This window comes from Ictalurus punctatus, chromosome 2 (assembly GCF_001660625.3).
Source record: "Ictalurus punctatus breed USDA103 chromosome 2, Coco_2.0, whole genome shotgun sequence".
Classification (NCBI taxonomy): Eukaryota; Metazoa; Chordata; class Actinopteri; order Siluriformes; family Ictaluridae; genus Ictalurus; species Ictalurus punctatus.
The window spans coordinates 24,840,601-24,860,835 of NC_030417.2; the positions used below are offsets into that span (position 1 = coordinate 24,840,601).

Below are 20,235 nucleotides of genomic sequence, written 5' to 3' on the forward strand. Positions count from 1 at the left end.
GAATTGAAATTTGACAAAAGAGAGGCCTTGACTGTATTAATGCAAATGAAATCATTTCCTGACAGCCTGTCATGCATGCAGTACCTCAACTTAAAAAAACTTAGTTTTCTGCCTCAGGCATTCCTCCATCATGTGACTCATTTTTATCATGTCCGTTTAGTTTAATAGGCTCAACACTGTTTTCCTTTTAACTTGCACACTATGTGAAACTTTCCATTGTGAAAGCATCAAGTGAGCAACAAAACTATGACAGAAGTATGCATAAATACTTAACTGGATTATTTAATAGTGCCTCTGTTCTTGAAGTTGCAGCTGTGTTGTCGAGACGTGGCACACAGAGACCTTTTGTGGGATCGTGGTGAGGTTTACTGTATGCATGCTGTTTTCATTGACTGCTGAGTCCGAGCCCCAAGTCCCTCTCTGAACTATCTCAAATGCTCGTGTAACCGGAAACCTAGTAGCCTTGTAGACTAGTAGAAAGACGTTTCTGTGAGTGTGTGTGTGTGTGTACTTGGCACCCTGGTTATACCCTTTCCTACCCGGTTTTTGCAGTGTTGATTTTTCCCTGTTTGAAATTTATCATGGAGATAACGCATATAATGGCCCAGAAATGACGGCTTTAAAAAAGACCGTTAAGTGGGGAGAATGCACACAATATTTTTTTCACACCACAAATTCCCTCATTTAAATCTCACCAATATCTTTCAACATCTAAGCAGTGTCATGTGGATAAACGAGCAGCAATATCATCACCAGAGCATATAGCTTAGTAAAAAAAAAAAGGTTTTTTACCTTAGCTGAGGCATGGCTGCAACTAATTTTGATCAATTTTGATCAATTTTGATCGATCGATCTGTCGATTATTTCTTCAATTGATCGATTAGTTGGGTTAAAAGGCCAATTTTTATTTTCTGTATTATTTTTTTTTGTCCAAAAAACGTTATTTCAAATTCTTGTCCTTCAAACATTGTGCAAATTAAAGGCTATGAAAAATTTATTAAATGTATTTATGTGGGCTATGGTATAGATTTTTTTTTTTTTTTTTAAAAGATTTTTTTAAAATATTGACATTATTTTTTGAAAACAAAAAACAACTGATTGTCCACAAGCCTTAAAGCAGAAGTTAATTAGCTATATTTAAAATGCTGAAAAAGAAAACACAAAAGCACAAACTCAGTGTTAACTGGTAAGAGGTTGTTCTGCAGTAATACATTCGGTCATGTGAACACAGTAACATGTTTCTTTATTCTGTAAAAGTTATTGAGTCTTTATGTAAAATGGAAATACTGGCATGAATTTCTAGCATATACAGATAAGGATATAAATGTAAAAATGGCATTTCTGCGCTAAAGAAAACATGTCTGGAACACATTAAACAGCTCATGCATCTGACACGATAAGCCACGCTAATACACTTATGAGTTTGTTTGAAGCACTTAATATAAAACAGTCATGTTTTGGACAAACTGGATTGTGCACTTTTCCTCCAGCAGCTCGTTCTGTGACCTCCGCTGTTTTTTAAGGTGTGTTTTATTCATAGAAATCGTTTTTCACTGTTGTGAATCGACGTCAGTGACCGGGGTCGTGGGGGGCGGGCGGGGAAAACTCTTCCACAAGGTCATCAAAATCCAGTTCCCTCAACAGTTCACATTCAATGGCCATTAAAGACAGAGCGTTGAGACGCCCTTGATACATTTGGTTCTTAGTTCATTTTAGACTTTTGCCATGAGAGAAAATGAACGTTCCCCTTCACTGTTGCTAACGGGCAGAGTAAGGAAAAGCCTACAGGCAACATACACATTGGGGAAAACTGATGGCAGTCTATAATCTATAATTGTTTTGAGTATCTTTTGATGGTGATCTGTCCAGCTCCATTCACATGAAAGATGTGAACTGAATCAACTCATTAGCAAGACAGCTGGGTAAGCAAAGGAAAGGATATGAGCTCCTGTAATAATGTTGCTGTCTGATTCTGAATCTGGCATGAATAGAACACCAAAAAGACAATTCATGTGTTTATAGGCATCCAGTGTGGATCCCCTCCATGTCATCTGATATGACTGTCCTTCCAGGTAGGAAGCATTGCCATGCTGTGCCACAAATCAAAAAAGACTCGTGAGGATGGGCAAGAAAGTCTTGTGGTTGACTATGTCAAACACTCTGAAAAGGTCGAGGAGAATGAGGACTAAGGACAATTTGGCTGATCTAGCAGTATTGAGCTTCTCAGTGACTGCCACAAGGGCAGTTTCTGTGGAATGTGCCACTTTGAAGCCAGACTGGTTAGGATCTTGGAGGTTGTTCTGTGAGAGATAGACTGAAAGTTGATTGTTGACAGTGCATTCGAGGATTTGGGGCAGAAATGAGGGAAGTGATACCAGGTCAGTAGTTGCTTATGTCTAAGGGATCCAGACTGGATTTCTTCAGGATGGGAATAACCCTTGCTCTCTTTAATGCCATTGGTACATGACCAGATGTTATGGAGCCATTCATGATAGTAGTGATGAAGGAGAGGAGGTCTTGTGAGATGGTCTGGAGCATTGTGGAAGGGATTGAATCCAATGGGCAGGTGGTAGCACTGCCGGACAAGATGACTTGCAGGATCTCTTTTGTTGAAAGAGAAGGGGAATCCTGAATATGTAGTGTAGGAGTTGGTATTAAAAATTCTAAAAACCTGTTTATTTCCAATTTTAAATTAAAAATAAAATGTGATCTCAGACTTTTGGACCCACGTGTCCATCACACACAAGGCCACCACACACATTCTTATCTGTTAATTCGAGTTTGCATAAATAGTCAGTGAATAAACTTCCAACTTTCACTAATTGGGATCATTTTGTCAGTCAATTTTGTTCTGTCTTTGGGTGGGATATTCTAGTTCTGGGTAGACCCAGTATCAGCAAGGGTTACGGCCTGGGTTGGTGTCAGGTTAGGGCTAGGTGTGTATGTAGTGTTTAAGAGATATTAGTCCTCACTGGAAGCAGGTTAATGTTCTTGTAGCTTTGTTTGTGGACTGCATGCTGCTCAAGCTGCTAGCAAATGAACTATAGTTATAAAAGTTGAATTCAGGGATTATGGGACAGTTAATAGTAAACAAATCCCATACGACGCAATGTCTTTTCTTTCACCTTCCTTAGAAATGTTTCTTCATGTGTAGGTCTAACAGAAGGCCTTATCTAACTCTTGATGACTTCTCGCAGTGTGTCCAGGCAGATCAGAATTTTACTTAGGTGCTAGATCTAATAATAGCCCAAGTCATTTGTATGGCATGCATGAGTCATGGTGTTGTGCTGGGCCACAGATGTATTTAACAATAAGTAATTTGTGCTGTAGTCCAGTGTACTTGGACCCACTTACAGGGGTCTTTGTTTTGAATCCTTGGAGGACGGTTCTACTGTATGTAAAACAGTAGATATGTCCCAACATATGATATGTCCAAATTCCAAGAGACTGTTTATATATAATTATATGTGTGTGTGTATATATATATATATATATATATATATATATATATATATATATATATATATATATATATATATATATATATATATATATATATAAATGTATATATATATAAATGTATATGTATATATATAAAATATGTATGTGTGTGTATATATATATATATATATATATATATATATATATATATATATATAATGTATATATATGTATATATATGTATATGTAGTATCTGAGGAATGAAGAATAACTAGGCTGTTGGTTCTGGTAGGCTATTGGGTTCAAGCTAAACAAATATAACACAAGGAATAAATAGAACATAGTACAAATACAAATACAGAATATTACACATTTATTCTGCCTGCTTTGAACTATATCCGTATCCTAGTATAATAATGCCATGCCTGTTTTGCTGTTTGTGTGTACACACAGTTTTTGTTATGCATTGTTAAAAGTGAATCCTGATGGTCTCGGCACCAGCACATGAGCAGTTTAATTATTTACATTTATTCACTTAGCAGACGCTTTTATCAAAAGCAACTTACAAATGAGAAAGATACAAGCAAAGCGATATATCAAGCAGAGAACAATACAAGAAGTGCTACCATACAAGATCTATTAATTGAATTCCAGAAGAAGCAAAGTGCAGAGTAGAGGTGTAAGTGCAATTTTTTTTTTTTTTTTTTTTTTTTTTTTCTTTCTTTTAAATTATGATTTGGTTAGGTGTTCACGGAAGAGGTGGGTATTTAGCTGTTTTTTGAAGATGGTGAGAGATTCAGCGGTCCGGATTGAGATTGGAAGTGCATTCCACCACTGAGGAACAGTTAGTGTGAAGGTTCTGGAAAGGGACCTTGTGCCACACTGAGTTGGAACTGCTAAACGTCGGTCGCTAATCGATCGCAGGTTGCGAGAGGGAATGTAAGCCTTCAGGAGAGAGTTGAGGTAGGAGGGTGTTGCTCCTGACAAGGTCTTGTAGGTGAGCATCAAGGCCTTGAACTTGATGCGGGCAGCTACAGGAAGCCAGTGGAGGGAGATGAAGAGGGGTGTGACATGGGTTCTCTTGGACTGGTTGAAGACGAGGCGCGCTGCAGAATTCTGAATCATCTCAAGGGGTTTGATGGAGCTGGCTGGGAGGCCTGAAAGCAGTGAGTTGCAGTAGTCCAATTTAGAGATAACAAGAGCCTGAACTAGAATCTGTGTAGCCTGTTTGGTGATGTAGGGTCGGATTTTCTTGATGAACCTTGATGAACCTTTTAAAGGATGAACCTACAGGACCTTGCAGTTGCTGAGATATGGTCTGTAAAGGTCAAGCTGTTATCAAGAATCACCCCAAGGTTCCTGGCTGTAGTGGTTGGCATGAGTGTGAGTGAGCCGAGCTGTACAGTGAAGTTGTGGTTGATTGAAGGACAGGCCGGGATCACGAGAAGCTCAGATTTTGCCAGGTTAAGTTTAAGATGGTTTTCCTTCATCCAGACCGAGATGTCCGAAAGGCAAGCAGAGATGCGTGCAGAGACAGATGGATTGTCAGGCTGGAAGGACAAATGGAGCTGGGTGTCATCAGCATAGCAATGATATGAGAAGCCATGAGACTCAATCACCTGCCCTAGAGATATAGTGTAGATAGAAAAGAGGAGTGGACCCAGAACTGACCCCTGTGGAACGCCAGTTGTGAGTTGCTGAGTTTCAGAAATACCTCCCCTCCATGATACCTTGAAGGATCTGTCAGAGAGATAGGATTCCACCCAGTGCAAAACCGTTCCAGTGATGCCCAGGCTGGAGAGAGTTGACGGTTGACAACAATTATATTGTTTAATTATATTACAATTGTTTAATTATATTGTCTGTCTTGGCTATGTTAGCTATTAAGATATTTGTTTTCTTTGGGTATTTGCTGTGCACTAATGCACTCTTTTGCTAGCATTCCTTCTGGACATCTGTATGTAACAATGTATGTAACATCTGTATGTAAGTATGTAACAAAATACTACAGTGTTCATTTCTCACCGACTAACCCACAGAAATCTCTCTCCTGCTTCTCCAGATGCAGACATGCCACTATATCGAAGTTCTTCGGGGACCAGACACCCAACTGTGCTGGGGCCTGCGACTACTGTCAAAATCCTAAACTTGTCCGTGCCCAGCTAGAGAGAGCTGCTGCCCTCAGCACTAAGACCGGGCCAGCGCAGAGCTCTGGGAGTAGGGGACCTTTCGGTTTTGACCGCGAGCTCTACGGAGGAGGGAAGAAAGGCTACGGCTTTGAGAGGTCAGCTGACACACTACTAAAGGTCCTTGAGTCAGGGCTTTGAGACATTAAGTGCATTTTTATATGTACAAAATAATCAGTTATCTGCAAAACAAGCAAAAAAACCTTGTAGTACAGCTGGTATTAGTAAAGGTTTCCCAGTAGCAAGATGGCAGCATTCCTACTTTTCTGTTTAAGTTGTTAAACACTTCAGGGTGTGATGATGAAGGAAAATAAACAAAAAGGGTGGTGTGATGCAACCTGACACGAAGCGGAATGTTGATGATTTTCCAATATCAGCATGCACCGAAGTGTTTTATTCCAAATGATGACCAATATGTCACATCATGTTTTTTGTTTATCTGTTTACAGCTACATTCAGTGTTCCTGTTCTCAGTTACATTGCACCAGCTATTAACAGTTGTTCCATCACTGACCTCACTTGTTTTCACTCTTGAAGTTAGTAAGACCAAAAAAACACAAAGCTTTTCATGTTGGAGAGAAACTGAAAACCAAAACAAGTCTTTTGTCCTGAAGATTTTCCTATGGTGGAAAACTGACCATTATGAAACGCTAGTTACAAAAAGATTAATTAATCATATCAGTGAATGTACGCTTTTGTTGAATCATTGGGGTTTTTTTTATTCATTTATTATTAGGCTTGTATTATGTGGCACGTCCACCATACAGGTTCCTGTGAATGAGCTGTTACTATAGAAACAGAATGAGTGTATTAAATACATTATTTTTAAGCCTTGTATTTAGAGCGTTGTTGATGTGTGTGTAAGTCTGAGGAGTGGGTAATTGGATGTGATTGTTCAAGAGTTAGGCGAACTTGCGCACGCGTGTGTGTACACAAACTGTATTTACTTTGTGAGAATGTGGTCTGGTTAAATGTAACTCATGACCCCTGCACCTGATTTTGTGTGGGTGTTCAGGTGTGACGAGGAGTGGGAGAGCAGTGCTGAGGACGACTCTGAGAAACGAAAAAAAGAGTTCGGGGACCTGTTCAGGAAACAAATGAAACTACGCAAGGTAAATTTAGCCTTGCACTACTTCTGCGTCACAAAAACCCCAGAGAGAATAGGGAACCAAGCAAACAGCACACGCAGGTTCAAATAATGTCTGTGGAGTGGCTTTGCTTTTGTTCAAGTGTCTTCAAAACTGTGAACACAGTCTCAAAAACTCACACCCAACACAACCCCAAACACTATTCGCTGACTTGTTCTGAGAAAATTCTTTCCTCTTCTATCTCTCTCTCTCTCTCTCTCTCTCTCTCTCTCTCTCTCTCTCTCTCTCTCTCTCACGCTTTCGCTTCTTGCAAACACACATCTGTTACCCAGCTGTTTGCCACAGTCCTCTCAGAATGAGAAATACAGGCCTTATGACTTGTCCGTGTGAGTGAGACCGTTTCCCGCACTAAAGGGGAAATTTCGAAACTTATTCCAATTGACAAAAAGCCAAGTAAATAACGAAGTGGGGGAAGTGACTGAGCTGGAATTTCAGGATTATCCCAATCCAGTCGCTTTCACATGGAGTTGGGAAATAACTAGATTTATTTATTTGGAGGATGGACATTGATGTATCTGAGGCATTGACATGCATACTGTATAGCACCACTAACTGTAACTCTGTAGCAATGTAGAAATATCTATATCTTATAGTCTTCATGTTACTCTGTTCATATCTTTTGTGTGTTGTCTGTGGGTTATTTTTTTTCTTTTCGTTTTTTTTTTTTTTTTTTTTTAACTTGCAGGTGTCAAGTGGCCCAAAAGAAACGTTTGCTCCCCCAGGTTAGTGTCCAACTTTTCAGTGTTGCTAAAGTACACAAAACTTTGTATACTGAATAGTGTAAACTGCCTTGGCACTGTAACAGAAGTCCTGCTGTATATTCAGCTGTTGAAGGATATTGTGTGATCATGGAGAACCCAAACTAACAGGTTTTTGCTTAGCAGAACATTATGCTTGTGGGAACTTTTTTGGTTCAGAAACATTCTGTCGTATTTTCCGGACATTCTGAGAAGATTTTTATGTATATTTTACTACAACTTTTAATGTTTTTTTTTTTCTGTTATGTTTTTGCTTAACTGTGAATGTTGTGGTGGTGTTGTTTTTTAATTGCACCCTAACTTTCTTAGAACGTGTTCAAGCAACTACTGAACATTCTCCGTCAATTCAGAAAGTATTTAAAAATATGATGGGGATGGGAGCAGCATTGCAAAAGTGCCTAATGTGGTGACTTTTAGGAATATCTTACTTACACCACAGCACTGTTAAATACTTGATTCTGATTGGTCAGAAGGTGTTGATTAGTTTTCTATAACAGCAGCTCTGATGGTACGTTTGGCTAGATAGTTAATATTAATGCTTTGGTTTTAATCCGTTATCGTTTCCATAGCAACAACCTTCTCAGGGACATGACGCTCCACTTTAGCAAATAATTGTTGATATTATGCTTTCTGTAAGGATGATGTTTAGTTAGTGTTTGTGGAAAGAGTTTCCTGTGTCAACAATTTTGTTCCGAGCTGTAAAATTTATAATGTTTTCCGACACTGTAAAGCCTGCACTGTAAAGCCTGCACTGTAAAGCCTGCACTGTAAAGCCTGCACTGTGAAGTCTGCACTGTGAAGTCTGCACTGTGAAGCTGCATTTTTTCCATTGAATTAACTCACAGTGAGTGAGTGCGAGCGAGAGAGCGAGAAAGACAGGGAGAGCAAGAGAGAAAGACAGAGAGAGAGAAGCTGGTGAGGAAACGACTGTTTATAGCGGTTACAACAGCACAGATAACAGGAACTACCTTGTTTTGCAGATGTTCCACAACATAAAACGTAACTATAATCGGATTAAAATGTTTAGTTCTTTTAATAAATAAAACAAATTGTAATTGTTGGTGAATTGTTAGCTTTTTTTTTCCCCACTCAAAAGTGTTACATGTACTCATCCTATTGCACTTCATAACACACGCTTAGTGGTAATGGTCATTTTGAAGTCAGACAATGAGCCAGATGTGGCATTCAGAAACTGTACACTGACCGCCACCAATCAGAGTGAGGGTTAGAGTTACTTATTCACATGCAGGGATAGAGTCTGTTTTACATGCAGCTACTTATTTTGGGCCACTTTCTAATTTAATAGGGTGTTGGGGTTTTTTGTGACGCCTGCACATATTCCACAACAGATGGTAATTTGCGGAATCATTGTGAGTTTCCTCTGCTGTTGTACTCGATCATCGCTCAAGGATTGCCTAGTTCTGCATTTTTCATGTCGAAGTTCATTTTCATATTGTAACAGTGTTCGCTAAAGCAGCTACTCGAGAGATGAACGTTTTAATACAGTATGAACTGCCAGTCATGCTGCTGGGCTGCAGTATAGAAGACGAATGTGAGTGGCGTCCACTGATTATTTGAGCTCTGTTGCTAACCTGAAAGGCAGCGTCTGAACACGAGCTAAATATCACACTTCAGCTTAACGCTTGACTTTGTAATCTCAGAAAGTGTTGAAGAGTACTTTGGCTGAGATATGACCGTGCAGCCAAAATGAAGTTAGTTTCATTAAGGGTTTTTTTTTTTGGCATATCCAGGTACCATGGACATGAATATTATATTTGATATTCTGTTTTGTATGTTTTTTTTTCTCCAGATGCTGATTGTCCATTAAAGGAGGCGAGCAGTCAGAGAATCCCAAGGCTCTCAGTGAAGGTGATGCCCCTGAGTCAGCTGTCACACTCCAGCTTTCAGTAAACACATTATCGTACAGACATCTGTCTCGATATGAAAACGTGGAGACCATCTTATGGACACCTTAATCACACCATTAACATCGTGTGGGAGTTTTCACCGCATTTTGTGAGAGGACACACACACGGCAGTGCTCAACCGTTTCACAGTAAACAGGAGAGCACGGCTGCACCCCAAACTGCGTGCTTACCTACTATATATTAGGGGAAATACATGTACTTCAGCTACTATTTATTGGGTACATTCGCGGTTTGGGACGCAGCCCACAGCTTCAAGCAGTCGTCTATTTGCATGTATAGCATGACAAATAATTAACTGCACTTGAAGCTTTCGTAAAATTAAAAATGAAACACCCAAAACTGTATACGGTACAATAACGAAGACGAACTGTATGTTGATGCTTCAAATTCTGGAGGGACGTCGGATGGTGGGGCGTGGGCACGTAATGACGTGTGCCGTTAATTGATCTATGCTCTATAGCATGTAAAACAGGAACATGAAAGAAATATTCTAAAAGCAACTCATGTAAACACCTTAATCACAATATTGTCTTATTCAGAATAAGGTCAATAATTAGATTATTGCTGTCCATGTAAACTTAGTCACTGTTATCCATGTAAACATACTGACTGATTATAAGATTTAAAAAAAATGTGTGTGTATATGTGTGTGTGTGTGTGTGTGTATATATATATATATATATATATATATATATATATATATATATATATATATATATATATATATATATATATATATACACATATACACACACACACTATGTGTGTATATATATATATATATATATATATATATATATATATATATATATATATATATATACACACTATGTGTATATATATATATATATATATATATATATATATATATATATATATATATATATATATACACACACTATGTGTATATATGTATGTGTATGTATATATATATATATATATATATATATATATATATATATATATATATATATATATATATATATATATATATATACATACACTATGTGTATATATGTATGTGTGTATATATATATATATATATATATTAGTCTATTATTAGCCTTATATAGATCGTCTACTATAGTCCATGTCAGGGGTAGCTCAGTGGTTAAGACGTTGGGGTACTGATCAGAAGGGCTTGAGTGCCAAGATGCCAATGCTGGGCATCTGAGCAAGGCCCTTAACCCTCAGCTTCTCAGGTGTAATTGTAAGTTGCTGTGGATAAGGGGGTGTGCTGAATCATAAATGTAAATGCAAGTCCCGGTGAATGTCCACACAGTTTTGAGAATTCAGCAGCACTGCATATTATAGTAATAATATTAGCTACAACACTGCAGCGTGTTTTTCCCTGGAAAACGGCACTTGTACAGAGAACGGATACGAATATGATCAAAAGGCCAGTCCTAATTACAGCATATTCTTGAGGATTTCCTTTAAACAGATACTGTAATGGTCATCTGTGGTATGGTTAATTTTGTAAGGTCTTTTAATTAACGTGAGGATAATGAGTACTGGCTAACAGACGTGCGCTTACATGAAGTCCATGTTTGTTCTGCTTACAATACATAGTATGTGAACAATAAACTGAGCTTATTTAAAGCTTGCTTTATCAGGGCAGTGTAAGAGATGGAAAAGCACTGCCTCCTAGTGGCAGAACCAAATGTGTGTTGATTGTTGTCTTGTTACAGCTACTAGAAATATTACAACAGATAAAGAAACTGAAGCTTAGGAAAAAATTACTGAATTGAATTGTATTGAAAAGTTTTATTTAATTAATGTCAACACATTAATTGAGTGTGTGTGTGTGTGTGTGTGTGTGTGTGTGTGTGTGTGTCAGGCACGAGAGCACTGTCTGTCTCTTCTCCAGGCATCTCTGACTAACCATAGAGGCACAACAGATCACCCTTACAGGTATCGTTCATGCACTTCTGGTAATCATGTCATGATTTTTCTTGTATGCTGTCAAAATTAGTAAAATGTTTCCCTGTTTCCAAAAGAGTCGGGACACCTTATATTTAATTTAAAATAGTACAGAGACAACATATTAAATGTTGAAACTGAGAAATCATTAATACTATCATCATTATTATTATTTCTTCTTTTTATTACTATTATTTTTAATATGCTCATTTTGAATTTGATGCCAGCAACACGTTTCAAACAAGTTTGGACAGGGTCAACAAAAGACTGGAAAAGTTGTATAATGCTAAAAAAAGAAAAACAAAATAGGTTAATTAGCAACAGTAACATGATTGGGTATAAAAAGAGCATCCCAGAGAGGCTTTCAGAAGTAAAGATGGGGAGTGTGTTCAGTTATTTAAGTATAACATTTTTCAATGTAAAATTGCAAAAAATCTGAGGGATTTCATCATTTACAGTACATAATATAATTTCAAGATTCAAACAATCCAGAGAAATCTTGGTATGCAAGGGACAAGGCCGAAAACCAATATTATATGGCCGTGATCTTCGGGCCTTACGGTGGCACTGCATTAAAACAAACACGAGCGTGTAGTGGAAAGCACTGCATGGACTCAGAAACACTTCCAAAAACCATGGTCGGTGAACACACTTATCGTTCCTTGCTGCATCCACAAAGTTAAAACTCTACAGTGCAAAGAAGATCCAGAAACACCGCCGCCTTCTCTGGGCCCAAGTTCATTTAAGACTGACTGAGGTGAAGTGGAAAACTGTCCTGTGGTCTGACGAATCGAAATTGTAAATTCTTTTTGAAAATCATGGACGCAGCATCCTCTGGGATAAAGAGGAAAGGGACAATCCGGCTTGTTATCAGCATCCATGATGGTATATGGGTGCATTAATGCACATGGCATTGGTAACTTGCACATCTATGAAGGCACAATTAATACTGAGCAATATGTACAGGTTTTGAAGCAACATATGCTGCCATCCAGATGACCTATATTTCAGGAAGGCCTTGTTTATTTCAGTAAGAGGATGCCAAACCACATTCTGCACGTGTCACAACTCCATAGTAAAAGAATCTGTGTGCTAAACTGGCTTGCCTGCACTCCAGACCTGTCGCCAGTTGAAAATATTTGGCACATTATGAAGTGAAAAATATGACACAGGAGGTCACGAACTGTTGAGCAGCTGAAATCCTATATCAAGCAAGAATAGGAAAACATTTTGCTTTCAAAACTACAGCAATTGGTTTCCTCAGTTCCAAAACCCTTAAAGAGTGTTATGAAAAGAAGAAGTAATGCACCAAAGTGGCAAACAAGCATACGTTAAAAAAACAATAAACGTTCTCAGTTTCAACATTAGATATGTTGTTCTATTTTCAATTAAATATAGGGTTTAAATGGTTTGCAAATCATTTAATTCTGATTTTAACATTTTACACAGCGTCCCAACTTTTTTGGAAATGGGGTTGCACTTAATTTAATCTAAAACTTCAGTATTAAAGTACTCAAGAAATACTGCCTTCATTTTGAATAAACATGGTCAGATATTTTAAGATTTTTAATCTAGTGGGTTGTTGTTTTTTTCTCCACATTTAACGTAGCACTAAATTGAACTTCAGGATACCTATAGACAGCTTGTATTGTGTTTACACTGTTCTCCTTATTACTCCAACTCAACTTCCTGTGATTTCCTCCTCTACAGCTCTGACCCACTTTCTGTGGCGGTTGAAATAGAGCACGAAGTGTTCAGATCTTGCAAGTCCGCAAACCTGTACAAGGCTGCAGTTCTCAAGAGAGTGAGTGTGTTTGAGTCTAATTCCTTATATAAATTCCTTATATAAAACTGCATAAAAAAACAAAAAAAAACAAAAGAGTCATTTGAAAAGTCAGTTCACCCTGTACTATATTGAAAGCACATTATTAACACATTATTTGATGTTTTACTTTGTGAATTTAATTTATTTTTGAAAATATACACTCATTTCAAATCTGATGACTGCAGCACACTCCAAAAGAGTTGGGACAGTCGACTGTTTTTAATCACACTTATTACGTGTTTGGGAACTGAAGACACCAATTGGTTGAGTTTAGCAAGCGGAATTTTCCCCCATTCATCCATTATGCATTTCTTCAGCTGCGCAACAGTACAGTGCCTTCGTTGCCTTATTTTGCGCTTCATAATGCACCACACATTCTCAATCGGAGACGGGTCAGGACTGCAGGCAGGCCATGCTAACACCCACATTCTCTGCTTATGCAACCATGCGCTTATAATCCAGACAGAATGTGGTTTGGTGTTGTCCTGCTCTAGATGGCAGCATATGTTGCTCCAAAATGTGTACATATCTTTCTGCATTAATGGTTTTTGGACCTGACGCTGATAACAGCTTGGATGGTCCTTTCCCTCTTTGGCCTGGTTCTTTTGTCAAAAAAACTATTTGAAATGTTTTCTCGTCGGACCACAAAACATGATTCCGCTGTGCTACTGTCCATCTCAGATGAGACCGAGCCCAGAGAAGTCGGTGGCGCATCTGGACAGTGTTGATGTATGGCTTCTGCTTTGCATAGTAAAGCCTTAACTTGCATCTGTGGATGCAGCGGCGAATGGTGTTGATTGACAAAGTATTCCCGAGCCCATGTCAGGATATCCATTACAGACTCAAGATGGTTTTTAGTACAGTGACATCTGAGGGATCATTCAGATGAGGTTATTGGCCTTGCCCTTTACGCACAGAGATTTAACCAGATTCCTTGAATCTTTTACTTATATTGTGCACTGTAGAAGGTGAAATGCCCCAAATCATACCGCTTTGTCTTTGCAGAATGTTCTCAGTGTTGGATTATTTGCTGTTGCAAGCCTCGACCCATCCTTGCTCTTGAAGTACTAGGCCATTTTTGGAGGCTTAAATATATACTATGATTAGATGATTATATATATATATATATATGTATGTATGTATGTATGTATGTATGTATGTGTGTGTATATATATATATATATATATATATATATATATATATATATATATATATATATAAAATATTTATTTATTTATTTATTTATATCGTTATTTATTATCAATTCTGAGATGCTTTTCTGTTTAACACAGTTGCAAAGAGATATGCTGTGAGCCACGATTCTGGAAAGGTTTCCTCTAGACTTTTTTACACAGAATGAAGGAGAGTAGTCTGAGGACTGTTTAATTAAATTCGAATAAGTTTGACTGAACATTTTGGGGAGTCTGCGATAAATAACAGGGTCTACAATCTCCTATGTGCAAAAGTATCAATCATAAATAAGCTTTTGAAAGGATTTTATGGACATGCCTTTGAATACCATTCCAGTGATTCTGGGCAGCAGTGGAATATTTCCTTCACTGATACGTAACCTGAAACATATAATCTACTCTCCAGGTAGCAGAGCTTAAGAAAGACGCCGGTGATGCTGTAGCGCCACCTGCTCATGAGGATGGAGAAGCATGTTGCTCCACTGTCAGTGAAGAGGAAAGGAAGGTGATGAATGAAGAAGCAGCCTCGTCCTCTTCTTCCTCATCTATCCCTGAAGATCAGCTGGGCTTTACATCAGCTTCTCAGATCTATTCAGTAAGACATTTCTGTAATGTTTTGTCTTCTGGCTCTGTTTCTAAAGATAAGTTTGTTCCGAAGGCTTTTGAAACTGGAAAGATGTTCCTCTCTATGATAAAATGTAGTAATAGATGTAACAAAATTACAATAACATGCACACCAATGAAAAATGACTGAAGCAAAAAAAAAAACTTTTTTTTTATTAATATTATTTTTTAAATTTACCAGATATGACAACAAGGCATTAATTTCACAGTATCATTAGTATAGAGAATATATTAAAGATGAAGAGGGGAAGACTTGGAGAATGAGTGTATGATTTTAGAAAAACATGAAGGGGCGTGCTGTTCTAGGAAAATAATTCACGACAGCGTGCTGTGATCCGGCCCAATGCGAAGTGGATTACGTAAGGGATAATCCACGGCTAAGTGTGCATTACACGATTTTAATGCACCAATGTATAAGTTTATATTATATAGTAGTATTTATGCATTACGTTTTATAAAAGATAACAGTGATATAAACAGTAAACTGAAGAAAGTCATTGTCGGTGACTCTGGGTATTAGGCTAAAGCTAACGGCGTCGCATTACGTGCGTATGACGTCATGCGCCGTCAACTAGGAAGCGACTTATACTTCTGGTTAGTAAAAAATGCTAGAGTTCCTTTTGAGATGATATTACCTTTCTAAAATCCACACACTAGATGATAGAGTACACAGTGCATAGTCTAAGTGTATAGTACATAATTTGGGACACAAGTTTAGTATTTAAACTCCGAGGCGTGTTTTCGGAACAGAAGTGTAACTTAGTGAGTAAACGTACCCCGTACCGCACGCACACCGACTAATAAGGATAATGAGTCTTTATTGATCACATATACATTAAAGCATAGTGAAATTCTTTTCTTCGCATACCCCAGCATGTTAGGAATTTGGGGTCAGAGCACAGGGTCAGCCATGATACAGCACTCCTGGAGCAGAGAAGGTTAAGGGCCTTGCTCAGGGCCCAACAGTGGCAGCTTGTCAGTGCCAGGGCCCGAACCCCCGACCTTCCGATAATCCAGAGCCTTAACCGCTAAGCCACCACTGCCCCTAATCGATCATGAGATTCATTGACAACGATTTTCATAATTGATTATTATCGGTTTTATCGATTAGTTGTTGCAGATCAAACTACTGATTGATTTGTTTTGGATGAGAGCTACTTCTTCTTTTTGTTGTGAAAGTACATAGTGCACCTAACTCTATACAATTAAACAAGATACAGTATTGTGTGCAAATATTGGAATTGGTCATTGCAGAATGCAGAATCAGTTGATGGAGGGATCCACTACGAGCTGCTTTTTTGTTTTCTTTCCCTTCTCACAGCTGAAGCGAAAGCGTGTGGGTGCGGGATTCCGCAGCCCTTCCACCCTCTTCCAGACCGCATCAGAGTTTCTGCAGACTTCCAAGAATGAGACCCTAACAGCAGTGCCCGTGTCTCAAGAACCTCCTCATAATGAAGAGGAGCAGGATGAAAAGCCTGAGACGAAGAGAAGCAAAACATCTCCATCTGTCTTGTCATCTTCTAGTAGCCCCAGCAAGAGATCAGGCAAATCCCTGAGCAAGAAACAGCAAAAGTTAGCAGAAGCAGCCAAGAACTCACACTGTATCTCTCAGTACTTTGGGAAAAAGATGATGGACGATACCCCCAAAAATGGAGAGGCCACAGTTTTAGAATCGGAGGAAACTGGTGTCTTTGAGGAAACTCCAGAAAACTGCAATGTTGTCTTGAATACGAATAACACAGAGACTCGATATGAATTTTCCACGGATATGGAAAACTCTGAGAAGAATACAAGGCCTGTGGAGAACCAGAATATGGATGTTATTCCCATGGAAATGACCGCTCCTCAGGTAGAAATTCGCATGACTGAAGAGGCCAAACAGGGCTTTGAGGAGAGAGAAATGCTAGAGGCTGAAGGGTACGATCATGTTACATCCCTCATTCTTTTCTCAGGTGTTTTCCTCTTTCTTTGCAATATTTGTGATCACATAGGAGCTGTCTGGAATGTTCTCAGTATGTTCTTTTACTCTGCTCCACACTGTCACCATAGGATGAAGTCACAGTCTGATGTGAAGGTACAACCAGAAAAGGTAAAATAGCACTTCAGCATTAGACCATAGTAAAAGACAACCTAAGATCAAAACTGCACTTTCTGCTTTTTTTTTTTTAACCTTCTCTTTTTACTTTGTGTCCTGGGTCAAAATCTTTTGGTTGGCGGGGTTTCATAAAGATACATAAAACCTGCATAAGCCCTTTATGACAACTGTCATAACCATATATAAACAGTTATGAAGCCTTATTCCAACAGGCGCCAGCTGTCATAAAGATTGCTTTTGTCAGTTTTGATGGAAAGTTAAGGCTTACATCAAAGGAGTGACTGCTGGCATGAGGTTGTGTTATGAGTTATGTTATAACCCAGATAAAGAAAATATACACGTCACTATGTCATGTCATGCATTGTTTTAGGTTTTCATAAAAATCTTACAGTCAGATTGAACTCACTTTGCTGAAGGTGTGCCGAATATAAGACATTGTGTTGCCATGGCATTGCCATAGGTCTTCCTGAAAATCTAATAAGCACAAATATTAACTTGACATCAACAAAAGGTGTCTTTATGACCGCTGACAACTGTTGTAAGATGTGCTTATAAATGCTTATGTAGATTTATGGCACGTGTAATGAAGGGCTGATGTAGGTGTTGTGGAGCCCTTAACCCTTAAAATATTAAAGAAAATGTGTTTGTTTCCATTTTACAATGTTTTGAACACGAGTTGGTTTTCCTTGTGTTTTATTTCTGCAGATTTGCACGTAAACTGAACAAAATGTTAATAAATTATAAAATTCCTGTATAATTGTCTTCTATTATAGCCCTGTGAGGACGGAGAGTCTCCCTCTCATGCCAACACCGGATGGAGCCGTCCACCTGACAGCAAGCGCAGGGTGACCTTTGACCCTGTGGTGCAAGAGAGAAAGATGGAGGCAAACAGTGATGTCAATCACGTGTCACTCCAGCCTGTGACTCTGAAAGAAGCAGCTGATATTGTTGTGAGAATCTTGGATCCTTTCTACAAAAAGGGCAAATTTGCTACAAAGGTAAGTGTCGGTGTCTCTTTATGTACAGTTCTATTTTTATAGGCAAAAAAAGAACACCAAATAAAAGGCTCAGGATTATTCATTTTGTCTGTAGGACCTGTTCAAGTCATTTGCACGTTTCCTCTCCCATCTACTTGTAGAAGGAAAAGCTAAGGATCGAGTCAAAGGTGAGCTGCACAGTTAAAGTGCACCTACTATGGTTTTTCAAATATTATCTTTCATGTAGTGTTATAGAGCTGTTTGTGAATGTAAAAAGTCTGCAAAGTTTCCAAAATCAAAGCCCCGACAAACGACTCCCAAATGAAGGAACTGATTCTAAACAGCTGAAACGAGTCGTTAGTAATTCCAGACTTACTTCCTGTACAAACCTACGTAGGTTTGTAACAAAAGCCCCGCCTCTGATCTTCATCACATGCTCGCTTACAGACAGAGCTGAAACTCGTTATGGTAGTGAGCGTTTCCTTTTCGACACATGCTGACATCGGTAGACCAATCACAACACACTGGGACATCTGACCAGTCAGAGCAGAGTATGCTCTCTGAAAGGAGGATTTTAGAATGAATCCTTTAGAACGGATCATTGAACGAGTCATTTGTGACACTGTGGGAAACAAAGGTAACGCTGCAGTTTAAATTATGAGCACGTTAAAATGTTTTTTGACCTTGGATGCATGTAAATCTATCAAGTTACATCAATGAGACCTTTAAAACAAAATTAGGCACGTTTCAAAACTATAATGGGGCACTTTAAGCACCCTGAAAATGTGCATGGAAGATGATACATGAACACACAGCCCTGCTGAACAGTAAGGAATTAAGAGAGGAACGCAAAGATCACAGTTTCAGCAATGCACAGTGTTTAGTTGATTTTTGGTGTTTAAAACCAACCAGTAGGCAGCAAGCTGTTTGGAAGGGTTGTCAATAAGCAGCCCTTCCTGAGAGCAACCCACAAAACACACTCAACTTCAGTGTGTCCTTAGAACTTCAATTTGACTTTTGAATTGTATAGTGTTTTTCACAAGAGATATTGTCACAAAGCAGCTTTACAGAAATCCGGATGTAAATTAAGATCACTAATAAGCAAGCCAGAGGTGACAGTGGCAAGGAAAACCTCATCAAGACAACATGAGGAGGAAACCTCAAGAGGAACCAGACTCGAAAGGGAACCGTGAGCCACCCGATTATAAACGATTACAGTGTACCGTTGTGTAAGAATAAGTGTGTTGGAAGTATGTTCAGTATGAACATATTGTGAAAAAGAGTCCTGGGATGAGCACAGGATAGTCTTTATGATTACAGCAGCAGTGAGATGATTATTTTTGTGCCATGTTGTAGTCAGATGAGACCAAAATCCAGCTTTTGAGTCTTGCACACCATCTCTGGATGTTTGGTGGAAAAGATGGACTGCATACAACGTAAAGCCCTAAACCATAAAATATGAAAAGTACAATAAGGTGTTGGATCATGTCATACTTGTACCTGTAATTTTATTTTATTTTTATTTATTTTTAAAAAAGCATGTTTTATGCTGTTTAGAAACATTTTTAATATTTGAAAAAAAATTAACCCTTTCTAGCATTTCATCAGCCAGCACAATGGAAATCAACTTATTAGACATTTTCAATCGGTATAAACAAATGAATCACTTTATCGCGACAAATCTGTTATAATATTAGTCTGGACACTGTTGGGTTTCTGTGTGTAGAGTATCGTGCCTCTGTGTTTAGAGGCTAGTGAGCAGGGTGATGGGGAAAGGGGAGGAGTGCGAGCCCACTGCTGGGTAAACAATTCACACCTCTCCACAATAACACTGGTACAGAGATAAAACGAAGAGCATGACTAAACTGCCACTATACAGTTATAACATTGAAAATAAATAAATTGTGACTGCATATTTCATAAAGCCCTGAGTGTCTAGTTTTATATGAGCCAGTAATCGCTACTATGGAGTGACATCACAAATAAATTCAATGCTGAACAGGGGCACCACCAAAACAAGCAGAAATTCCAGGTAAATAAGAGTTCAAGAGTTCAGTAAAGTTCATAAGTTACACGTCTAATTCAATATATTTATTTTTGCTCATTTTAAGTAAGTCTGCCGATCATTTCCCTCAGTTGG

The 20,235-nt window shown here is 38.5% G+C and overlaps 1 protein-coding gene across 1 annotated transcript in view; it reads left to right on the plus strand.

The window, feature by feature from the left end:
- The window catches only part of recql5 (RecQ helicase-like 5), a 37,067-nt gene that overhangs the window by 16,012 nt on the left and 820 nt on the right, over nucleotides 1–20,235 (plus strand). Inside the window, exons 8-18 of the mRNA XM_017494695.3 lie at nucleotides 5,504–5,725; nucleotides 6,643–6,739; nucleotides 7,461–7,497; nucleotides 9,344–9,402; nucleotides 11,302–11,375; nucleotides 13,095–13,188; nucleotides 14,806–14,994; nucleotides 16,345–16,940; nucleotides 17,073–17,112; nucleotides 17,892–18,116; nucleotides 18,211–18,283. Coding sequence (XP_017350184.2) covers nucleotides 5,504–5,725; nucleotides 6,643–6,739; nucleotides 7,461–7,497; nucleotides 9,344–9,402; nucleotides 11,302–11,375; nucleotides 13,095–13,188; nucleotides 14,806–14,994; nucleotides 16,345–16,940; nucleotides 17,073–17,112; nucleotides 17,892–18,116; nucleotides 18,211–18,283 — 1,706 coding nt within the window. The remainder of the gene's footprint in view (nucleotides 1–5,503; nucleotides 5,726–6,642; nucleotides 6,740–7,460; nucleotides 7,498–9,343; nucleotides 9,403–11,301; nucleotides 11,376–13,094; nucleotides 13,189–14,805; nucleotides 14,995–16,344; nucleotides 16,941–17,072; nucleotides 17,113–17,891; nucleotides 18,117–18,210; nucleotides 18,284–20,235) is intronic.